The 20,840-nt window shown below is 37.5% G+C and overlaps 2 protein-coding genes across 2 annotated transcripts; both read right to left on the bottom strand.

Annotated features, from left to right (window-relative positions):
- Positions 1-327: 327 nt before the first annotated feature.
- gtf3c5 (general transcription factor IIIC, polypeptide 5) lies at positions 328-7,590 on the bottom strand. Its single transcript, XM_086097630.1, has 11 exons — positions 7,279-7,590; positions 6,929-7,127; positions 6,438-6,639; positions 6,085-6,268; positions 5,595-5,699; positions 4,902-5,016; positions 4,278-4,364; positions 1,515-1,630; positions 1,232-1,314; positions 853-995; positions 328-579 (listed from the first exon to the last, which is right to left on the bottom strand). The coding sequence occupies exons 1-11, from the start codon at positions 7,480-7,482 to the stop codon at positions 410-412; spliced, it is 1,608 nt and encodes a 535-aa protein (XP_085953756.1). The 5' UTR covers positions 7,483-7,590; the 3' UTR covers positions 328-409.
- Positions 7,591-12,697: 5,107 nt separating this feature from the next.
- gfi1b (growth factor independent 1B transcription repressor) lies at positions 12,698-18,736 on the bottom strand. The gene is made up of 7 exons (XM_086096936.1): positions 18,527-18,736; positions 18,127-18,209; positions 17,715-17,888; positions 17,194-17,414; positions 15,964-16,101; positions 15,462-15,627; positions 12,698-15,134 (listed from the first exon to the last, which is right to left on the bottom strand). Exons 2-7 carry the CDS (start codon positions 18,200-18,202, stop codon positions 14,956-14,958), a joined length of 954 nt encoding a protein of 317 aa, XP_085953062.1. The 5' UTR covers positions 18,203-18,209; positions 18,527-18,736; the 3' UTR covers positions 12,698-14,955.
- Positions 18,737-20,840: the final 2,104 nt, after the last annotated feature.

Raw genomic sequence — 20,840 nt, 5'->3', positions numbered from 1 at the left:
TCTGGTGAAGGATCAGAAACACGCAGACAGCTGGAACAGTTCGCTCAAGAGGAGAGAATAATAAAAAAAAAACTGTGGGCAGTTACACAAGACTCATAGAGTAAGAGAAATCATTTGTTTGCATTGACTGCTTCAAAAGGTTGTGTAACAAAATATGAAATGTACTGACATTTTGACTGGGTCAGTTTAATTTGTCAGCTTTTTTTCTCCCTATTTTAAATGGATGGGTCCAAATAATTATGTTAAATTCTGAATATTATTATTTTTGGGGCGAGCCCCCCCCCCCTCCCAAAAAAAAATTAAGACAGTGGTATACAATGAAAGTGATACAATGCAAACATTATTTTTTATTCATGTAAAAATGGAAGGAAAATACGCTCAAAGAAAATTGACACAGTATCAACATTTATTACATGTAATCCAGCATTTCTGTCTCCATCTCATTTTCGCTTCCCTCTGATGGCTGATATTCTTCGTCCTCATCCTCATAATCGTCATCATCATCACCTTCGTCATCCGCGGCGTCGACTTTTGAACTCCGGACCGCGCGTCTCGGTCGCAAGGACTTCTTTTGCAACACTGGTGGAGAAATATTTTTTTAACAACAGGGCTACAAGTTACGTTTTTTTCCAAGGGAGAGTAAAGGAGTGCACTCAAAATGAACTCAACTAAAAGTTATGGATCGGTTTCATCAGCTTTCACTTTGCAAAAGGGTAGAATTTAGCTGAATTAAACTTGTGCTGAGGCTTTACTTAAACTTTATCTAACAGGTTCTACATCAGGGTGACAGTCAACTACAACAAATGGATGTCAATGGGATATTTACTAATACATGTATACTAATTTCCTTACGCGCTTTTTGTTCTTGGATAACCTTCTTAACCATGGATGAAATGATGTCCCTCAGCTTGTCCGTGGTGCCCACAGCACACCAGCCATCCCGCTCATCGCACACTTGCTCTGCACCGCTCTTCTGCTTGACGATTTCCTGGATACTGGACACGTACAGAATTATTATTATATATATATATTTTTAAATACAATAAAAATATGTATTTTTCTTCTTTATGATACAACCTTAAAAAGTGCGAACATTTACATGAATAGCTAAACCCCTGGCAACAAAAGTGAGTACACCCCTAAGTGAAAATAGTATTAATATTCACAAGGTAAAAAGATTTCTGACAAACAGATGTAAGAAAAGCAGAAAATCCACAGCGCTGCAGTCTACCTTGGCACATCCAAGTCACACAGCTGGTAAAACATCTGCCGGTGAGGAGGTAGCATGCCCTCTCTGAAAATATAGGATGAGCCCTATGGACATCAAACAAAGCAATTCATATCAACTTTTCATTAAACACCTTATTATAATCATTTAAACCATCAATACTAGAAATGTTTTCAAATAATAAATACACAAAATTTACTTTATATCGTCACAACAAAACACCCCCTTTCAAACTGGGAAATGGATTCAATCTAAATTGCAACGCACTCCTAAGATGTCAACTGACCTGTTGCTGATAAGAGATTTGGACTGGATCTTTACTGGTGCTTGAACCCTCCTCACTCGGAGGTTCTGTCACACTGGGCAAAGTTGGAAGTTTTGTCACATTGGCCGGAACTCGACCTGGGTACCAGCATGAAGGGAAATTAAGCATACTAGCTTAATAGCATACCTTGCTAACCATGGATGATTTCATTCCCCCAGAGCTAAGTGTATTATTGTTCATTTGAAAGGGAATGTACAGGTAAAAATTGTTTATAAAGTCAAGTTTAAAATTACAAATATAATTCTCTTCATCAAACAAAGACATATCGCTTGTTTCATTTTTGGAAAAGACAGAACATCGACCTGACATTTTGATTTGCATGAATTTGTTTTGGATTTTAAGAAGAAGTGTCGAAATTAGTGCATTCATTTTGAGTTACCGGTAATTTAAACTTCCTTTAAAATTTCACAAGTTACTTAATTTTAAAGAATAGATAGCTCTTAATATGGAAAGAAAAATGCACTGAGCGGTCACCAATGTCTTACAAACGCAATTATGCCATCTATTGGCAGAAAAATTACTTCAATACAAATCAATATCCTACCCGTTTTTTTACAGTACAGTACATCTTTTTAATTTTAACTCAATTTTATGAATTATTATGAAATTACTGTATCAATGACTAAAAGATGCACCCACATTACTATTAGTTTAACATCCCCCCCACTGTTAACTCTTTGACTGCCATAAACGTTATAAAACGTTTAGCATAAACCTAGGGAAGGGCGCCGAGGACGTTAAAAGACGTCCCCTATGTTTTTTTTTTTTTTTTCAAAAACGGGTGCAGGAAAGCCTTGGGCAGCTGTGCTGAAAGTATCAGGCAGATCTGATTAGTCAAAGACTCGTTTTGGCCCCTAGAGGGCAGCGATGACTCTCTTTGCACAAGGTTGGATGGGCCGCCCACCGTGGGCGTCAGTAGAAGACGTGAGGCGGAGCTAGAGTGTTGAGGAGACATGGCTGAATAAGCCCACAATGGCTGCCCAAGCAACCGGTTGCAAGCAGCTCACGCTTGAGCATTTTTTTCAAAGACGGAAAGCATCAATCAATACTAAAAAGCGCATTGATGTCAACGATGATGATGACTCCGAGCTCTACGCCAAAGTTGGAAGCTTTGGCGTGACTGTTATGAACACGTAGTAAGCCTCACCGGCTAAGCGCGGCTAGCGCGGCTAGCGCTGCTAAGGCCGGAAAACGCGCACAATAGCCGGCCGGGTACTTCTACACAATCGGACATTCGATCGGGCGATGGAGAGTTGGCATCGACCAATGCAGATTGATGATGATGATGATGAGGACTCCGAGCTCTACGCCAAAGTTGGAAGCTTTGGCGTGACTGTTATGAACACGTAGTAAGCCTCACCGGCTAAGCGCGGCTAGCGCGGCTAGCGCTGCTAAGGCCGGAAAACGCGCACAATAGCCGGCCGGGTACTTCTGCACAAGCGGACATTCGATCGGACGATGGAGAGTAGTCGAAAAGCATCGACCAATGCACATTGATGATGATGATGATGGTCACTCCCGAGGTTGACGCCGGAGTTGGAAGCTATACGCGGCCGTTATTCTCTCGTCATAAAGCCTCACCGGCTAGCGCTGCTAACGCCGGAAAACGCGGAGCTGCACAAGCGGACATTCGATCGGACAATGAAGAGTACCCCGAGTCCAATGCATATTCATCGGAGGAGCGGGTACAGTCTGATCACGGAGAAGACACTGTTTCTGGACTACGATGCCACCATGAATGGAGTGGATAAAATGGATCAGAACATCTCCTACCACCCGGTATAGCAACTGAAGGACGCGAGGAAGCGAGACGTAACACCACCGTAACGTAACCGTAGCATGATCCTGATATTAGACTTGATGACACACTGCAGTATATACTTGCTATTCCCCGGAAAAAAACGGCCGGCAAGAAAGTGGCGCACGCGAAGAGGCAATCTGTTGTGCAAATGCTGTTGCGTCTCTTTGCACGCAGGAGAGTGTTACAAAAAGAAAAACTGTCGTTGAAACATCCACATATTTGTAAATAGCACCACAGTTGCACACATTTGTAAATAGTTTGCCAAATTGTTGTCAAATTGTTACACTGTTGAATGTAAATAAACGTATTTTGCTATCAAAAAACACTTTTTCATTCTTGGTGGTAGTGTTTTATAGAAGTAAAGCACTATTTAGGTGTTTGTGGCATCATTCATGGACAAAAAGAAGTGTCAAATTCACTAGAATGCATGAAATAATATAGTTTCACTAAAAGCTTGATTTCTCCGTATTTTGGTCCAACACAGGCGAAATTGGGTCAAACTAACCATTTTCTATTGTTGATTACTAAAGAACGGAATAAGGTAGAAACAAACTCTTTTTTTCTGATGAAAGATGAAAGTCCAATCTTTCATTTGGTAGTACGTGTGTTTCCATAGTCCAAACAGAACATTTTCTGTGGACCTTGAAAATCAGTCAAAATGCTTAAATCGGCTGGCACTGACGGCATCCCTTTTCTGAAAACGTCTGGCAGTCAAAGAGTTAATAAAAGTATGTAAAATTTGAAATAAAAAAAATGTTATTGTACATTTTAAACAGATATAAAAATGTGCAATTAATTGTGAGTTAATTATTGAAGTCATGCGATTAGTTGTGATTTAAAATTTTAATCGCCTGATACCCCAAATTTTTAGGAAACATAACTATGATGGAAAAACTATTAATTGAATAAATGCATCCACTGACCGGTCTTGTTGACTGTTATTGGTAGGGTGTAATTCATGGTACTCCTCTTGGGTTTCACCAGTAGATCACAGTCATCAATCAAATATTCTAAACATGCAAAACAGAGCGAGACCGAAAAGTCAATTATCTAATAATATACAATAAATCGTGCATTTCCAGATGCAACAAGGTGGGCAAGAACGAAATCTGCAATGTACGGCATCATTGAAGAGTCTCAATCTGCTTTCTCAACTCAATTTATAAATAATCAGACTTTCCTACGACAAAGCTACAGTATGTTGTTTGAAAAATCTGAAAAATACATAACATGTACTTCTATTTGTTTGTTTCGTGTGACAGTAAACTTCAACTGGGAGGGGCACGAAACAGCGTGAAGCCAATAGCCAAGCTGCTGCTTATTTTGAACCGATTACAATTGATTTCACTGCCGCCACGGTTTCTCAAGCTTGAACTGGCAAGTCAAGGCCAAACGATGGCTCATATCTTAAAAAACTCAACTACGTCACTCGTATCTCAAGGCACCACTGTAGTCAATATTAGAATATAAGACCAGTCAAAAACAATGCAGTCTTTCAAAAGTCATAACATTAGTAGGTCGGTTTCCCATTCCAGCTCTTTTATTACCGCCTTTGTTGCTACAGCGCATCCTGTAGTCGAGCAGCTGGTACGTCTTGGCCTCAACTATCTTTCGGGGGTCATAGCCATACTTCACCCACAGACTTCTCCATGGTCCAGTCACCTTGTAAAGAAATTGGGAGGAATTCTGATCAAACTTGAGACTGTGGGAAAATACCATGCATAGCCGGAATCATTGGAATATTTAATAATAATTTGAATGAATGGAGAAACGTGCAAGGTAGTTGCTGAAAAAGTGGGGAGAATAAAAAACAGGAATAACGTGAGTGATTGTCGGCACAATTTATTGAAATCAGTAATTAAATATTATTTCATTTACAATTTTCATCTAGGTAAAGCTACTGTAAAGCTTAAAAGCATGGTTCACCGTTAAAGCATGAGGGGATTAGAGAAAATGCCCCGAAACAAAAAGTAGCGATATTGTACACACTACCATATAATTACTAAATGCTTTGATTTTTTTTTGTTTTTTAGTAATGTATCCTAAGAATGCAGATTAAATAATAAACTGTGCATATAAGTGAATATCAAAAGGCTTCAACAGAGGTCATTTTGTTGTTTGTCCTTACCTTCACCCGTCTACCCTAGGTGACTGGGGGTTAAAAATAACATTTTAAAAAAGTGCATAATGACGTTCATTTATTTTATTTTTTACGAGGCACACAGTGTCCTTTAACTCACCATGTAGTACGCCAAGAAAGGCAGGAGCACTTTGAGTTTGTCCGGGTGGATATTAAGGTTGGCCTTGACAGCATTCCGTGACCAGATGGGCCGGCTCTCAAACATCTAAGAAAAAAAATTTGGCTTTGAGATAAGATAAAAGCCCAGGAGAATTATGGAAAGTAAGACATGCTTGCCATTATATAATATTGCAAAAACAAGGTCACTGATGTTGGCAGACAGTGCGAGAACCCAATCTAAGAGTATGATTGTGGGTGTTAATGGTTATGTGTCTATATTTTCCCTATTGGCCGGAAACCTGTCTAGCGTATATATATATATATATATATATATATATATATATATATATATATATATATATACCCTGCTTCTCGCCTAATGCCAGCTCACCCGCGAACTTAAGAGGACAAGTGATGTATAAAATGTATAACCTTGTGACAAGTGTATACGCACTAAAACCAGGAATGCTTCACCTTTTTGTTAAACATACCGCAGCTAGTTTTTCCTCAGCCTCCTTGTCATGCTCCCTCGATATTTTTTTCCATTGAATCTTAGCCGCCTCCAGCGGTTCGGTTGGAACAACAGGATCAGTGTTGCTGACGAAAATGGCGTTGTTGGGCCGACGGGGTCTGTTCAAACCAATAAAACCCGTCTTCCCTTGGTTATCTGCTTGTCTGTACAAACAAATGAGGAAAAGTAGATTTAGGATCATTTCTGATCATCTTTTGTCAATGAAGTCAAAATCTCCACAACAGACTTCAAGAAAGCCATAAAAAGTGTCAACAAATTAAATTATTTATATGAGCAAAAGATGTTGCGTTAAAGTGGTAAATGACCACACACCGCCCAAAATGCTTTTCATCAGATCGGTAGAAATAATCAACTGGAGTGTCGAGACGTGAGAAGATGGCCGGGGGAAGGAAATGTGGCATGGGCTGCTTAAAAAACTCTTGCTTCTCCGTTTTACGAAGGATGATTTTGTTGTACAAAGATGTGTGCTTTCCATCTTGACCGTGCACAGCAAGGCACTGATAGTCCGCCATCCCTGGAAAAGAGAAAGATCACTTACTGAATTTTTCAAATGTAGGCTCCAGTCATTGTCAAAGGGGGGTTAATATAACAATATGTTATTATTGTGGGTGAAGGGTGTAGAACTGTTACACAGTATTTGGCCCAAATTGTGTAGTCATGTCAGCTAACCTCAAGTTAGCAATATGTTCTTTCTACGATATTAGAGGCAAATGTGTACCGTTTAGCAATATTAAAGTAAACAATCACAAATCTATCAAACAAACGATTGATTTAAAAGCGTGAGCAATGATTTAGAATCACACCTTGGAATTTGTATGTTGTTCCAATGACTCCAAGTATTTCCATATTGACCTCAGCAACTTTGGAGTCTCTTTTCCGGACTCTCCTTCGCACACGAAGGAGGAGATTGCTGGATGAGAATCGGTTTCCGCACAGAGAATGACAGAAAGGATCTTGAGGTCGGTAGCGGAGTTCTAGCCGCCGATTCGGTTGAGCGAAGGTCTACGTACAAATTAACATTGCATTAGTATGGAAAATTGTACCCGGTGTACCGAATGTTTTGTGGTCCATATTTATGTTTGCATCACAAACAACAACCACTTAATTACACGCGAGATGTGCTTCACGCGTTCCTCGGTTCTGATTTACTTACTTCAGACACAGTTGCTTCACCGCCAAGAGTCTCTAGCATCTTGTTTACGTTGGAAACTAACGCTGGATATTCCACACACACCAGCTTGTTGTCCCGCAGGTCCAACGTGGACGAGCTGCCAGGCACATTGTCCTGATTATTCAAATCGGCAAACGTCAGTTCCTCCAGCTTGAACCCCAATTGTACATCTTTGGAATCCTCCATTATTAATAATATATTAAATATAATATAATCGAAGTGTAAGGAGGATCCAACGAGAATCGTGCAGAAAAACTCTTCTTCAGCTTATCGCCTGAATGTCGGAAGAAAGCAAAATAACTCCGGCTGGAAACTCTTACCGTTATACATAGTTCCGACACCGATTTTCTCGTTAGATCATGATGAACCATATTCTAGGTTGACCTGTGCCATTAATATTTTATTCATGGGTATGTTACAACTTTTTTTATTTATGATATTTCTGCTGCTTTTTATTTTCCCCAAGGTATATATAAAAAAAAAAAATGTGATTTACATTACAATCAAACTCTGAATCTTATCAAAGTTGCAATTATAAATATAACCGTTTTCATGTATAAAAGCTCTCCAGTTTATTATTTACATAAACGTAATACATTAACGTTGAGAATTGACAGTATTTTATAGTACAAGAAATACAGAATTGAAAGAGGCGTCATTGCCTCATATCTGGCCACACGGTGGCGATGCAAACCTAGTTTTAAAAATAAAGAGGAAAATAAAAAAAATTTAAAAAGAAGGAAAACCTACGATAGTTGACTACACAGTGTCAGTTATGTTTATTAATATATTATAAACTGTCACTAAATTATAAATATATATTTTTCATAAAGCCGTGACATAATGCACAAAGTCAAGATTGGCTTGGAGACTACTAAATAAATAAACAATCATCTACGTGGGCTTTGAGGCAATACAATAATACAATACATAGCCAATAATAAACAAATGAAGATTATTTCACTCACTATACTGATGACTATAACAAAACAAAAAAACAGCGAATGCGCTCTTGTGCTGCCTGAGAGGTGTCATCCTTATTGGCACAACAATTTCAGAGGATTTATGGTCGTCTCTCCTTTCCGGAATTTGCCAATAGGCCTACACTCACTTCTTCAGGGAAGAAAGTAAACAGTTTGTGTCTATGTTTACTAAGTTATTAAACATGTTGCTGATATATATGCAATTATTTCAGTTGTGATCAAGAGGGTTTTTTTTCCATTCAAGTTAGACTTCTTAGTTGCCTGGGGTACTGTAAAGCACAACACTTTGGGAAAATTGATATCACTTGTTAAAAAGCATCACCATTTCTGTTACCATCTGACTTTGGGGACGTGCACGCTCACTCAAAGGCACTGGGGTCAAGTGACATTATATTCCCTTGTTGTCATATGACTCAAACAGTTATGACAATCAACACAACACATTTAGGAAAAGTTGCTAAAATAAACAAGTCGTATAATATACTGCAATCATTACTGTATAGGAGGTTTAAATTGGAAACTTCTGTAGTTTTATGCCAGCGACTTCAACATTCAAAGTCTGTAACTTAACTTTAGAGAACATCCAAATTGAAAGCTACCCAGCAAAGCTCAGCAAAGTGTTTGACATAAGCCCAAATGACATTACCAAAGGCACTGACTGACAATCAGTTGTGTGCTGTGGTGACATGTTGACATGATGATCTACTCTTTTACTTTAGCTTACAAGGAAATGTTTGACACTCCTACGTATTTTGGTGCTATCTCTCTCGAAGCCTTGCCCGCTCCTCCCTGCCTCTTGGCTGGCCTGGTCCAACCGTTAAAGTGTGTGGAGACCATGATAGCATTATCAGACACAGTTTGCTGCCTGGCTTTCACTGGAAGAGCCTGTTGCACTCAGATTTCATGTTTTTTCTCTCTCTTTTTTTAAGCTTACGTTTGTTTCTCAAGTGGCACGCTCCCCCTATGACTTTTCTAAACTTTTGCATGGCCAGCCTCTGAACCTGCAGCTGGCTGTTTGACAGTTGGAACAGTAAAATGTGGTAAATCTGCTCATATTTAGGTGTGTGCTGTGTGTGTGTGTGTGTGTATAAGGTTACGTTTCCGAACCTGTATTGAGCCAAGGCATCTATTTTACATGAGAAGAATTTCACAGCACCCCAATAAACAAAAAAAAATGTCAGTATAAGGTTGATGTTCTTTTTGTATGGTGAGTAAACAGGAAACTTGGATCTTCCCCTGCTGTCACTCTTGTGATGACACTGCAGGAGTGTCCTCACAGTAAGTCATGTCATTGTTGCACTTATCTGGAGACATGCTGGGCCACAACACAATGACACTGGCAATCAAGCAGTATCACGTCTGCACAATATGTGACTAAAGCAGACGTGATCATAGAGCGACTTCCTTTGTCTAGTCATATGGAGGAAATCTGAAATATGTTTAGCTGGAGATACAGTATGTAGCAACACTGCATATTTGTCATGACCCTATCTTCGGGATGATAACCTTTCTCTCGGATTTCCCGCTCTGCGTTCCATGAATTTGCCACCCCTCGGGCACATGCTTGCATAAACCAGGCACGGCTCATTTGCATAGAGAACATTTGCAAGACAAATTTGCATCTATGCTCCATCAACTCGGCTGATGTGGATGTCTTTGAGTTTATGAAGGAGATTGGAGGGAAAAAGTAATGGTTAGATTAAGGTGTCATTTTTGTAAAATACCATATGTTTGCCCCCCCAAATTAGAACTTCTATCTTTGTGTTTCTTGTTGTTGCAATAATCCTTAACGCTTTCAGATTTATCAGAAAATTGCTGGCACTTTCATTTATAAAACAGCTTTAAATGTACAAAACTTGTTCCCTTTTCTGCAAATTCTGCAGCATTGCAAGTGAACCTTTTATTGACCTGCAGCTGCACAGTTAGAAAGCAAATCAAGTACAATATATTTGCAACTTTTACAACACCTGGAGCAATATGCAAATGTGAAGGGGTGAGAATCTACAGGGTTAAAATGTAACACGTTTTTCTGCTTTACACAACTGAAAGGAAAAATAAATCACATAAATGTTTTTATACGTAAAGCTTTTTTACACCAGCAGTCATATTTCTGGTGATGCTGCATGTCTTGCACCTTTTTCTCCCGTTTTTCCTGAGGCTACGCACGACCCCTCCCCTATTCGTAACCTGTTCCTGTTTGCACACCCCACCCACAATGATCCTCCTCCTCCTCCTCTCTTTTCTGTTAGTTACATGTGTTGGATTTTGATTAGCTCAGTCCCACTCAGACCAGGATGTCCCCGCAGCCCTGTAACTGTTACACATACACAGGGGGCCTTGTTTCCTCTGTGATATCCACAAGTTTTGCATAAAGACCTCAGATTTGTTTGCCAAACAGCAAGCCTCCACATCTGCTCTGTTGCCCACGTAGACACTGATTTCTGCAGAACCGTAAATTGTACTGCCCGTACTATGTTACACTACCATTTGTTACTTATGGGCCTTAAACCAGCTGAATACATTTGAGATCAGCGTCATTAACTCATTAACTGCCATTGACGGCTATAGACGTCAAAAATTCATTTGAACTATTGCTATTAGTTTTGTTAACAAGAGTATGAAAACCTAGGGAAAATTTGTACATTACTCTTGAGTTAACTAGTAATGTCATGTGATTAATTACAATTAAAAACTAATAATAATATAATATAATAATAATAGCAATAGTTCAAATGAATTTTTGACGTCTATAGCCGTCATTGGCAGTGAATGAGTTAAACTGGGAAAACAAAATGTTGTCATAATGTGGTGGCAGCATTGCTCAATTGGGTCCCCCCTGTCACTAACTGTGTGTACTCAGTGTGCGTCTTAAATATAATGCATTTTAAAATACATGTACTGTAGCTGGTTGTTATCTTCCAATGCTGCTTCATCCTGTTTCTTAGATTAAACAAACCCTGATGATGATCAGATTTGCCCGAAGCATCTTAAAGTGCTAACTGGTTTGGTGTTTGAGGAAGGTGGTGAGTTTTCCTTAGACTGTTTGTTAAAGTAAATCCAATGTGTTGGCTGGGTGTGGTGACAGTTGACAAAGCAATCAATCCCTTTTTTCACAGCCTATTAGTTAATCCCTGTATCCCAGTCAACTCAGTGCACTCTTAAAACCAAGCAGCAACAATGGACGTATGCAGGTGTGTGTGTGTTTGTGTGTGTGTGTGTGCGCGCGTGGCCAAACTTTAATAAAGCCTCACCTGCTGGTTTGTGTAATTCTGATTTCCAGCTGTGATTACAGTTTCAGTTGTCAAATTAAAAGAAGGACTCAATCGAACGTTTTTTTGTATTCCCTGGGATTGGTTATTTGTATGTCATTTGAATGCAAGATTACATTTTTATCAGTAAATAGGTGAGGTGTTTTTTTTGCTCTCTCTTTATAAAGATTAATTTAGAAGTATTATTTGTATTTAATAATATAGCTGTTGTGTTTGTATTGCGTGTCATATTGTTTGTAATATTTTGCTACTCTCACTGCCACCAAAAATGAGAAAAATCTCTTAGTATGCAGTGCAAAACTGGAAAATGGACGCAAAGTTTGAGACAGTGACAACCTCCAAAGTAAACAAGAACACCTTAAAATGTGAAGTTCAACCAGAATTATATTGTTGGCATTTTTTTTAAAGAGCTACCAGAATGGATTGTGTTTGATTTTGGAGGGTTCACTGTGTTTTTCTTCCACTGTATTTGTACTGAAAGTGTTCAGTGAAGCTATTTGAAAAATCGATACATGTTCTTAACTCATTCATTGCCATTGACGGCTATAGATGTCAAAAATTAATTTGAGCTATTTCTATTAGTTTAAAATTGTTTCCACTTTTGTTAACAAGAGTATGAAAACCTGGGAAAAAAATATTGTACATTGAGAGCAGATATAAAACGTGTGATTAATCATGAGTTAACTATTGAAGTCATGCGATTAATTAAATTTTAAAATTTTATTCGCCTGACGCAACTTAAAGATTATAAAAAATTTGGGGCGTCAGGCGATTATTATTTTTTTTATCGTAATTAATCGCATGACTTCACTAGTTAACTCACAATTAATCACAAATTTTATATCTGTTCCAAATGTACAATTTAAAAAAATCTAGGTTTTCATACTCTTGTTAACGAAAGTAAAAAAAATAATAAAGTTAAACTAATAAAAATAGTTCAAATGAATTTTTAACATCTATAGCCGTCAATGGCAGTGAATGAGTTAATTTAATGGAGGAATATGCGTGACCTTTTTCTAGGGCGAACACTTAGAACCAAACCAGGATGAGCGGGAAGGGGCGTGTTGACAGAGTTTATCACATCATTTTACTAGGCTAACAGTCTACATGTATTTTACCCTGGAGGGAAGAGGACAGAACAACCACAGCTTCAGCTCATTCTTTATTTTCATAAAGACCATTTACAATTCTCACGTCACATCCATACACATTTTAAATATGATAGCAAAGAATTCATATGTAGGTATAATTCTGGGACCTAATAGACAACAACACATTTCCCAGACAATACAATACTTGAAAGCAGGAACGTTTTTTTATTTATATTAACTCAATACAGTAGGAATTACAATGCATTTCATTAGAATTGATTAACAATGGAAAGCAAACGGAAATGCGCACACGCAGTTGATACTACCCAGTCGCACAATGCACAGCAACAGCTGGTGCGATGTCATACAGTTGTAGCCTACATCATTCCTCTACTGGCAGCACAGGAACTTGTTATCACTCATGTTTCAGGGCAGATTTTATGACACAAGTCTGTGGTGCAGTATTTCGATTTGAAATGTTGGAGATTGTTAGTTTGGCCTCTGAGGGCCCTGAGTGTTGTGGTCTTTGTGGGGCAAAATACATTTATCAAAGTGTTTGCTAAATTGACATTTGTGAGTTTGTGAGTTCCCAATAATAGGATATGATGTCATAGTAATATGGTCAGCAGTACACGATACATTTTGTAAAGTAAATTTTGCTTTAAAAAGACTGTGTTCAGTCCCACTCTAAAGAGAGTAAACTTTTCCACTAACAACAACAAAACACTCAATGGTTAAGGAACGATCTCGCAACCTTCAGCATGGAACTATTCTAGACTTATTGTTATCTAACATTTTGCTGATACGTCCCTAAGGAGACCAAAAATGGAGCGATACGAGGTTTCCACCTGAGACCTGCACAGAGTAGGTGTGGCATGGGTCAGTGGTTAGGTTGGCTTTTTTATTTTTTATTTTTTATTTTTTTATTTTATTCTCTTCCGAGTATAAAGTTTACTCTGTTTAGACCGGGACTGAATAAAGTATTTTTCAGAGTAAAATTTACTCCACAAAATTTGCTTTGTATCAGTATTAAATTGTAAATTGAGATAATAGGGCCAACATCACTTTAAAGTGCCTTTGGCGTAATTATCACAATCAAGAAAATGTAGAATAATAATGAAGCTCTGAGGTCTTATAAAGTGGCCAAATATTGCACACATAATTGTAATTGAATGTATGATTTATTGATTTTGGTATGTCCCACAGCTCTACTCAGTACAGTGTGAATATTTTTTTGATTTATTGTCACCATAACAAGTTATTTGATAAAAATGTGTCATCTGGATCAAGGATATTCTATTTTCATGATCATATTGAACATTTTGCATGCGTCCCTGAAATAATTACTGTCATTACAGGGTAACTGCACCTTAAAAAAAAAAAAAAAAAAAGTTATGAATTATGTTTTCAGTGACATTAATAAAAGCATTTTGTCTTCATTCAATGTAGGATGAACCAGCATATTATGCTTTGTAATTTTCATCACATTATGTGTGTAGTTAGTTGGATGTTGTGAAGTGTAATGTCCACTCTGTCATAGATAGCAATTCACATAAAATCTTCCAGAAATTTTAAATACTATATTTGTTGAAGAGTACAGTTAGCTTCCTAAGCGAATCATCTTGCTAAATGAAGGTCCAACGTCTGTTTTGTGTTTGCAAAAAAAATTCCACCGCGTCATTTTCCACCCTATCAGTAAGCTAACATATTGTGATGTTTGTATGTCATCACCCTGTTAAAATAATTGCCTATGTCATTTTTTTCTTCATTTTTTATGCCTAAATCATCTCCTCATGATGCAAATCGTTCATTTTTTTGTGTTTCGTGAAAAAATCTGAAAAAATGACTTAAGCCATTATTTTAAGAAGGCATCGGTGTATATTATCAGCTTCCAATTAATTCAAGAGAAAAATGTTGGAGCTTGATAAATACGCATTTCTAACATATACATAATACAATGAATATGAAGTTGGGAAAATCCTAACTTTTGGGTGGTCAAACGGAGTAAGTAAGACACAAAGGCAACCTAAGGTGATATTGACTCAATAAATATACTTCTAAATCTGCCTCAGGTTTCATTAGCTAAAGGGGCCAGCCCTAAACAGGTATATCATAATAACATCTGCTATTATTATTTATTTGAAATTATTTTAAACAACATAACAAACAATGCAAACTAACTCATTGGGCTCAGTCACGTAGTAATGTGTACGTACCTAAATGAACTAGAACGCACTGTATGTTTGATATTGGGATCAGGGGGCTGAGCCCCGCCCCTGGTAATATGGTAATATATGAATGTTCACTGTTGACATGTCACTTGATGGTGTGCTGACTCTCGTGGTGCCTGCGAAGGTCCACTTTGCGCTGGAAGCCTTTGGAGCAAATGTCACACCCGAATGGTTTGAAGCCTGTGTGTTTCCTACTGTGGGTGATCAGGTTGGAGCTCTGGCTGAACGCTTTACCACACACTTGGCACTTATGGGGTTTCTCACCTAAGAAATGGAAAACACAACTGGTTAAAAAAATAAAAAAAATAAAAGAAAAGAAAAGAAAATCGACACCATAAAATCTTGGATTATTTCCTAATTATTTGTTTAAAAGAGCAGCTGCCCGCTTTATTCAAATCACTCTGCGTCTCGAAAATCTGGTTTTGTCACTACAGTTAAGGTGGGAGCAACGAACCATACTATTAAGATAATGTTTACATTTCTACCTATACTTTTGTTGAACCACAGCTACATGATAAGAGATACATTTTGCTTATCGGTCTTCATCAATCATGCACACAAGTACCCCACATGATTTATTAAGTCATATACCTGTGTGAATATATGTATGTTTCTTCATGTCGGACTTTTGATGAAACCTCTTCCCGCAGAACTGACACGGGTACGGCCTCGTGTCAGAGTGGATGAGGAGGTGCGTGGACAGAGTGGAGGAGCGCTTGAAGGACTTCCCACACATCTTGCACTCAAAACTCTTTTCCTGGATAAAACACGATGTAGAAAAGAAATGAGAAGAATAGAAAATGGCAATTTTATGGAAAAATGCTATATTGCGATATGTGTATATATTGTGGTATATAAGTCTTTCTTTAACATTATCGGTCATCTTTTTTTTTGGGGGGGGGGGTTCAAATCAAAACTACAAGTGGAATTGGTACTTGGTCTTGGTATCGGTCTCTACTCATGTGTTGAGTGCTAATAAAAAAAAAGTGGTATCGGACATTCCTAATCTAATCGATAAATCTATATCACTAACATATATTCTGTATTCTATCGTTTTTAATTAACATCATAGACAGTATTTCAGGGATTGTACCTGGGAGTGGACATTCATGTGTTGCTCGAGACTGACTGCGTGGCCAAAGGTTTTTCTGCAGATGCTGCACCCAAAAGGTCTCGTTCCACTGTGGGACCTCCTGACGTGAACCTCCAGGCCGTGAGGCGTTGAAAACACCTGAAGCACAGTTGATATGTCAACAGTTGTTAACGATTTTTTGTGCTTTATTAGAACTGAATACAACTATCAGCTAGAACAGAGTGTGACCGTCTGTTTGGCAAATTGTGAGCCCTTGCCTGTATAAACATGTACCTAATACTATTATTGCTACTGCTCTTACTACTACTACTATTACTAAGAATGATGATGATGATGATGATGATTAAAAAAAAGTACATTTACATTAAAAAAATATAAAAATAAATAAATAAATAATAATAATAATAGTAATAATAATGCTTATTACACCCAATTTTTTAAAACTATTTTGGGAGGTTGAAAAGTGGAGGCTAGATCTCAAGTTTTTGGTTTGTATTAAAAAAAAAACATCAGGCATATCATAATCCAAAAATTGAGTTACAGTACAAGCTATTCATATTGAACATTAAATAGTAGTAGCAACACATGATGATATTAAAATAATGAGCTAAAATGACTGGTATAACCTATTTTCACTTCCAAATGTTGAATTAAGATTTATAATAATGTAATTATAATGTCATGACAATTAACTAGAAACACTTTTTTAATCAAAGGGCGAGATCTTCTATGTTGATAGTTTTCTAACTTAAAGCGATATTGGCTCATTGAGCCATTTTCAACAGTAAGAAGATAATATGTTGTCTATAAGTGATGTGATAACATAATTAGTTCTAAATAATACATTCATTATTCATAATACAAATAAGGAATTAAATAATAAATTCATATGAGTTCATATTATGAACAATTATTACCTTTAAAAGCAAATGTTGTCACTTGTTGTCGACTGAAGATGACGTCACCCATGCTGAGGAAACGGGTAACGATCAATCATGGCTCAGTTTGCTGACCAAATCCAGAGAACAAGTGAGCCGTGATTGGTCGTTACCTATTTCCTCAGCACAGATGATGTCTTCTCCAGTCGACAGCAAGTGAAAAAAAAATTGCTTTTAAAGGTATTAATTGTACATGAAAAGTAATGAAGTTAGCGAATTAATTCTGAACAAAATATATATATTTTTTTACTGCTGAAAATGTCTCAATTAGTCAAGTATCCCTTTAACATACCTTATCACAGGTGATACAGTGGTAGGTGTTGGAGCTTGGGGAGTAATGTGTCGTACAGTCCAAAGGCTGCTGGTGCTGTGGGCTGCGGCTGATGTGTGTGTTGTACAAACTGGTGGCATGCTGTAGCACCGTGGGGCTAAAACCCAACTGATAAGGAGAGGGAACCTGCTCCCAGGAATATGTTGGTTTATAGTAAGAAGGGAATTCTGCCATACGAGCATCTGTGGAGCAAAAAAAAAAAAACATGCTTACAAGGAAGGCTCCAGAAATTGTGTCAAAAGATGGATTTAATAGAAGTTTTCCCCTTTGAAGTAATGCATTTTCTCAGCCTTCTCTACCACCTCTTAATTGGTCAATACAATAGAACTGAACATAGCAAATGCCACACAATCTTTGTAGACATGCAGGTTGATCGTCTGGCCCACACCGAAGAGGAAAACATGGACTTTGGAGTTTGGGTTTGAATTATATATTTTTAATTACTGCAATTAGAGTCATGCCTGCAAAAAAAAAATGCTCACCTGTTGGGTAGTATGGCTTTGGTGGAGCCACAGGGGGTCTGGTGGGCTCTGCGTGCACAGTTAAAGGACTCCGAAGTTCTTGCTTGTCTTTTTCTAATGGCCTGGGTTCTGGTTGCGAATGAGGACCTTCAAATTGAGGCCCGTCTGAAGAGTCTGTGCTCTGAGGTGAGATTCCTTTAAATTAAATCCAAACAGTTTGGTTGATTCAAGCTTATAAGACCATTTTGGTTCTCTTACATTAAAATAAATGAAAAATGTACTCCTCTTTTATCTGAAATTAATTATTAATGTATCCATGGATTAACTGAGCTGTGGTGAATAATAATGAATGGAGTTGACAATAGTCCTAATAATTGCTAAGTTATTGAAATTAATGTTAATATTTTTGTCATAGTTTATATTTCAAACTTACCTGTCTTGTCTTCATACAATCTATGCACATTAAATGAAGTGCTCCGTTTGTTTTTCACCAGGAATGATCGAGGCATGTCGACTCTACAAGCACAAATAACACGTTGCTTTAACTCTAAGTAAATAAGTTAATATTAAATTCAGTTTCTATTAAACAAAGCTCATGTTTTGTCAAACAGAAATTTCAAATGTTTTTTAAAATCAAGATTTACATTACACTTTACATAAGATTTAAATTGGGAAGAATGTTTTAGTATGCAAATTATTGTAAAAGTATACACTGTATTTATGCTATAAATATTTTTTAAAAAAAAAACATCTTAACATGTCAAATTGTATGCGATAAAGTCAAGCCAAAAACAACGTGTAGCCTTAACTTTGAAATTATATTAGCAACTCACCTCACTCAATAAGATCCAATTTAAAAAATAAAATATTTTTGGACGTCCAGATCTTTAGTGCGTGTGACTAAAAAAAATCCTTTCCTTCAAGTCCCAAAAGCAAACCATCGAAAAAGCATCGCACTTGTTGCTCTTTCTTTTTCTCCCCTCCCTGATTTCCAATCAGATAATTTCGCCGGGGAATCTGACTGTGGTTTCAACCAATGGTAGGGCCAACCTGCAAAAGGCAATTTGCGTAGAAGACTCACGGGGCCTCCTGCTTGTACAGTTACACTAAACACACAGCTGCAGGGGGGGATATAAAACGGAAAATTGCCAAAGTTATACAAACTTGACAACATTTAATGCAGATGCCGATGAGTTCTTGCACGTTTCGGGTGTTATGGTGTTTTTATTTATTTGTTTATTTGAATGTAATTATTTCGGTTGCATTTCTACTGTAAAAAAAATAAGAATTGAAGTTCAGATAAAAGTCGTATTATCATATAAAACGATTATTATTCATATTATTATTATTTCGATATTTAATTGACAATTGTACCACTGCTACTGAAAGTCCTGCGCATATGTGATTTAAATGGTGACATACGGTCATGGGACCGAGCACCTCCAAAGATACACACACCAAACCAGTCTGCGAGAATGTGTTGACTTTTTAATTCACTATTTACTGGTGTATGCAATTTAATAATCAGTGGTGACAGATTTTCTCACACGTCAGGGCGTGTTTTTCTAAAATGCCGAACGCAAGGTAGTGAATTAAAGTGACACGTGGAATGCCCAAAATAAAAATAAAAACCAATACATTGTGATGGTTATGAATGCAATAACAAATGTAATACTTTTTTTTTTTAGGAGATGTGCTCGGCTACTGTTATATTTCAGCACGAGTGCTCAAACAGGAGTAAGTATAAGTGCGACATCTTGTGGACAAAGTTGATACGTTCTCAATTTACTGTGTGTGCGCAGTGTGCACATTGAAAAACAAGTTACAACACAGCCGAAACAAAAAAAAAACATTAAACAACATAAACATTTTTTTTTAACATAAAACACAGTTCAAATAAGTCAACTTCATAAATACAATCTGTAAAAATATAAAACCAGTCAATGATATGCATGGAAACAATCCTGCGAGCACCTTCGCTGTGCCAGATCACAGTCTTTATGTTGGCTGTTCACAGTCAGTGTATAAAATTGTGGTCATATTTCCCAGAGACCGGAGAGAATAAGACCCGTGTGCTCCCTTCATGACTACAGGAGGTGCACAATTTTATTTCCTGTCATGGCAGTTTACATGTTGTGGAAAGAGAGGACAATGATTGACATCTCCACTGAACAGTATGGAGGCGTTGAGATTCTGAAATTGTAATCTCGCAATAAAAGCGTGCATGGCATCACTTGCATGCTTGCAGCAACTCAAGGTTGATTATAAACAAACAACTGCACTTTCCCAACAGCAGTTATTTTGTCTGTTAGAACCTCCCATTCCCCAAGATAATAACTGGAAGGAACAGTTCAAATTTCCTGCTCCACTCAGTTCTCTCTCACACACATTACTACAATTTGAAAGCTGGCTCTGTGCGTGGAATGTCACCACTCTGGCATGATCTGATTTGCAAGATCAAGAAGTTCCGAAGACATATAAGGGCTCACTAAGGCATTCAAATGAAATACTGAACCAGCGTCCTACTGATTATAATAGTGTTTCACATAAAAGTCTAATTATTAGAAACCCTCTGGTCAAATTCAGCATCACTGTAAACAACAACAGCAACAATGAAACTGAATTATCAAGTATCAATCAATATCGCACATTATTTTAGTTGTAAAGGACCACCTTGTATTAAATCTCATTACCCGAGTGTTGGTGAGTGTAGGCCTACTGTATGCAGTACCTATTGTAAAGATAAGCCATCTTCAAATCATATAAAAACAAACTGAATTAAGTAAAGTATTTTCTGTATCTGAATTGAACAGATAAAGCAAGGTTGGCAAATGTAAACCTAATCACATGAGCAGTGAGTGAAAAATGGATCGGGGGTCAAAAGGTGAGGGTGTATAAACTAATGTATAATATTAACAGCTCATTCCACAGAAAGTATGTACAGTATAAGGTATGTGATTATTTGAAACTGGACTGAACTACATAGGAGCTAGAGCATAAAGCTAACAAGTCGTTAGCAGTTACTATTTTTCTAAATTTGTATATACATATTCTCGAATGTTTACTTTATTTAACCCTGTTCGGGCCACTTATTGATCACCAAACGACGTGATTGGTGAAGTATCTGCGCGTGCGCTGTCAACATGT

Source organism: Leptonotus elevatus, chromosome 15 (genome assembly GCF_054856555.1).
Source record: "Leptonotus elevatus isolate MCC_2025b chromosome 15, RoL_Lele_1.0, whole genome shotgun sequence".
Taxonomy (NCBI): domain Eukaryota; kingdom Metazoa; phylum Chordata; class Actinopteri; order Syngnathiformes; family Syngnathidae; genus Leptonotus; species Leptonotus elevatus.
Note: the sequence above shows the minus strand (reverse complement) of the source record. Positions and strands in the feature narration are given on the sequence as shown.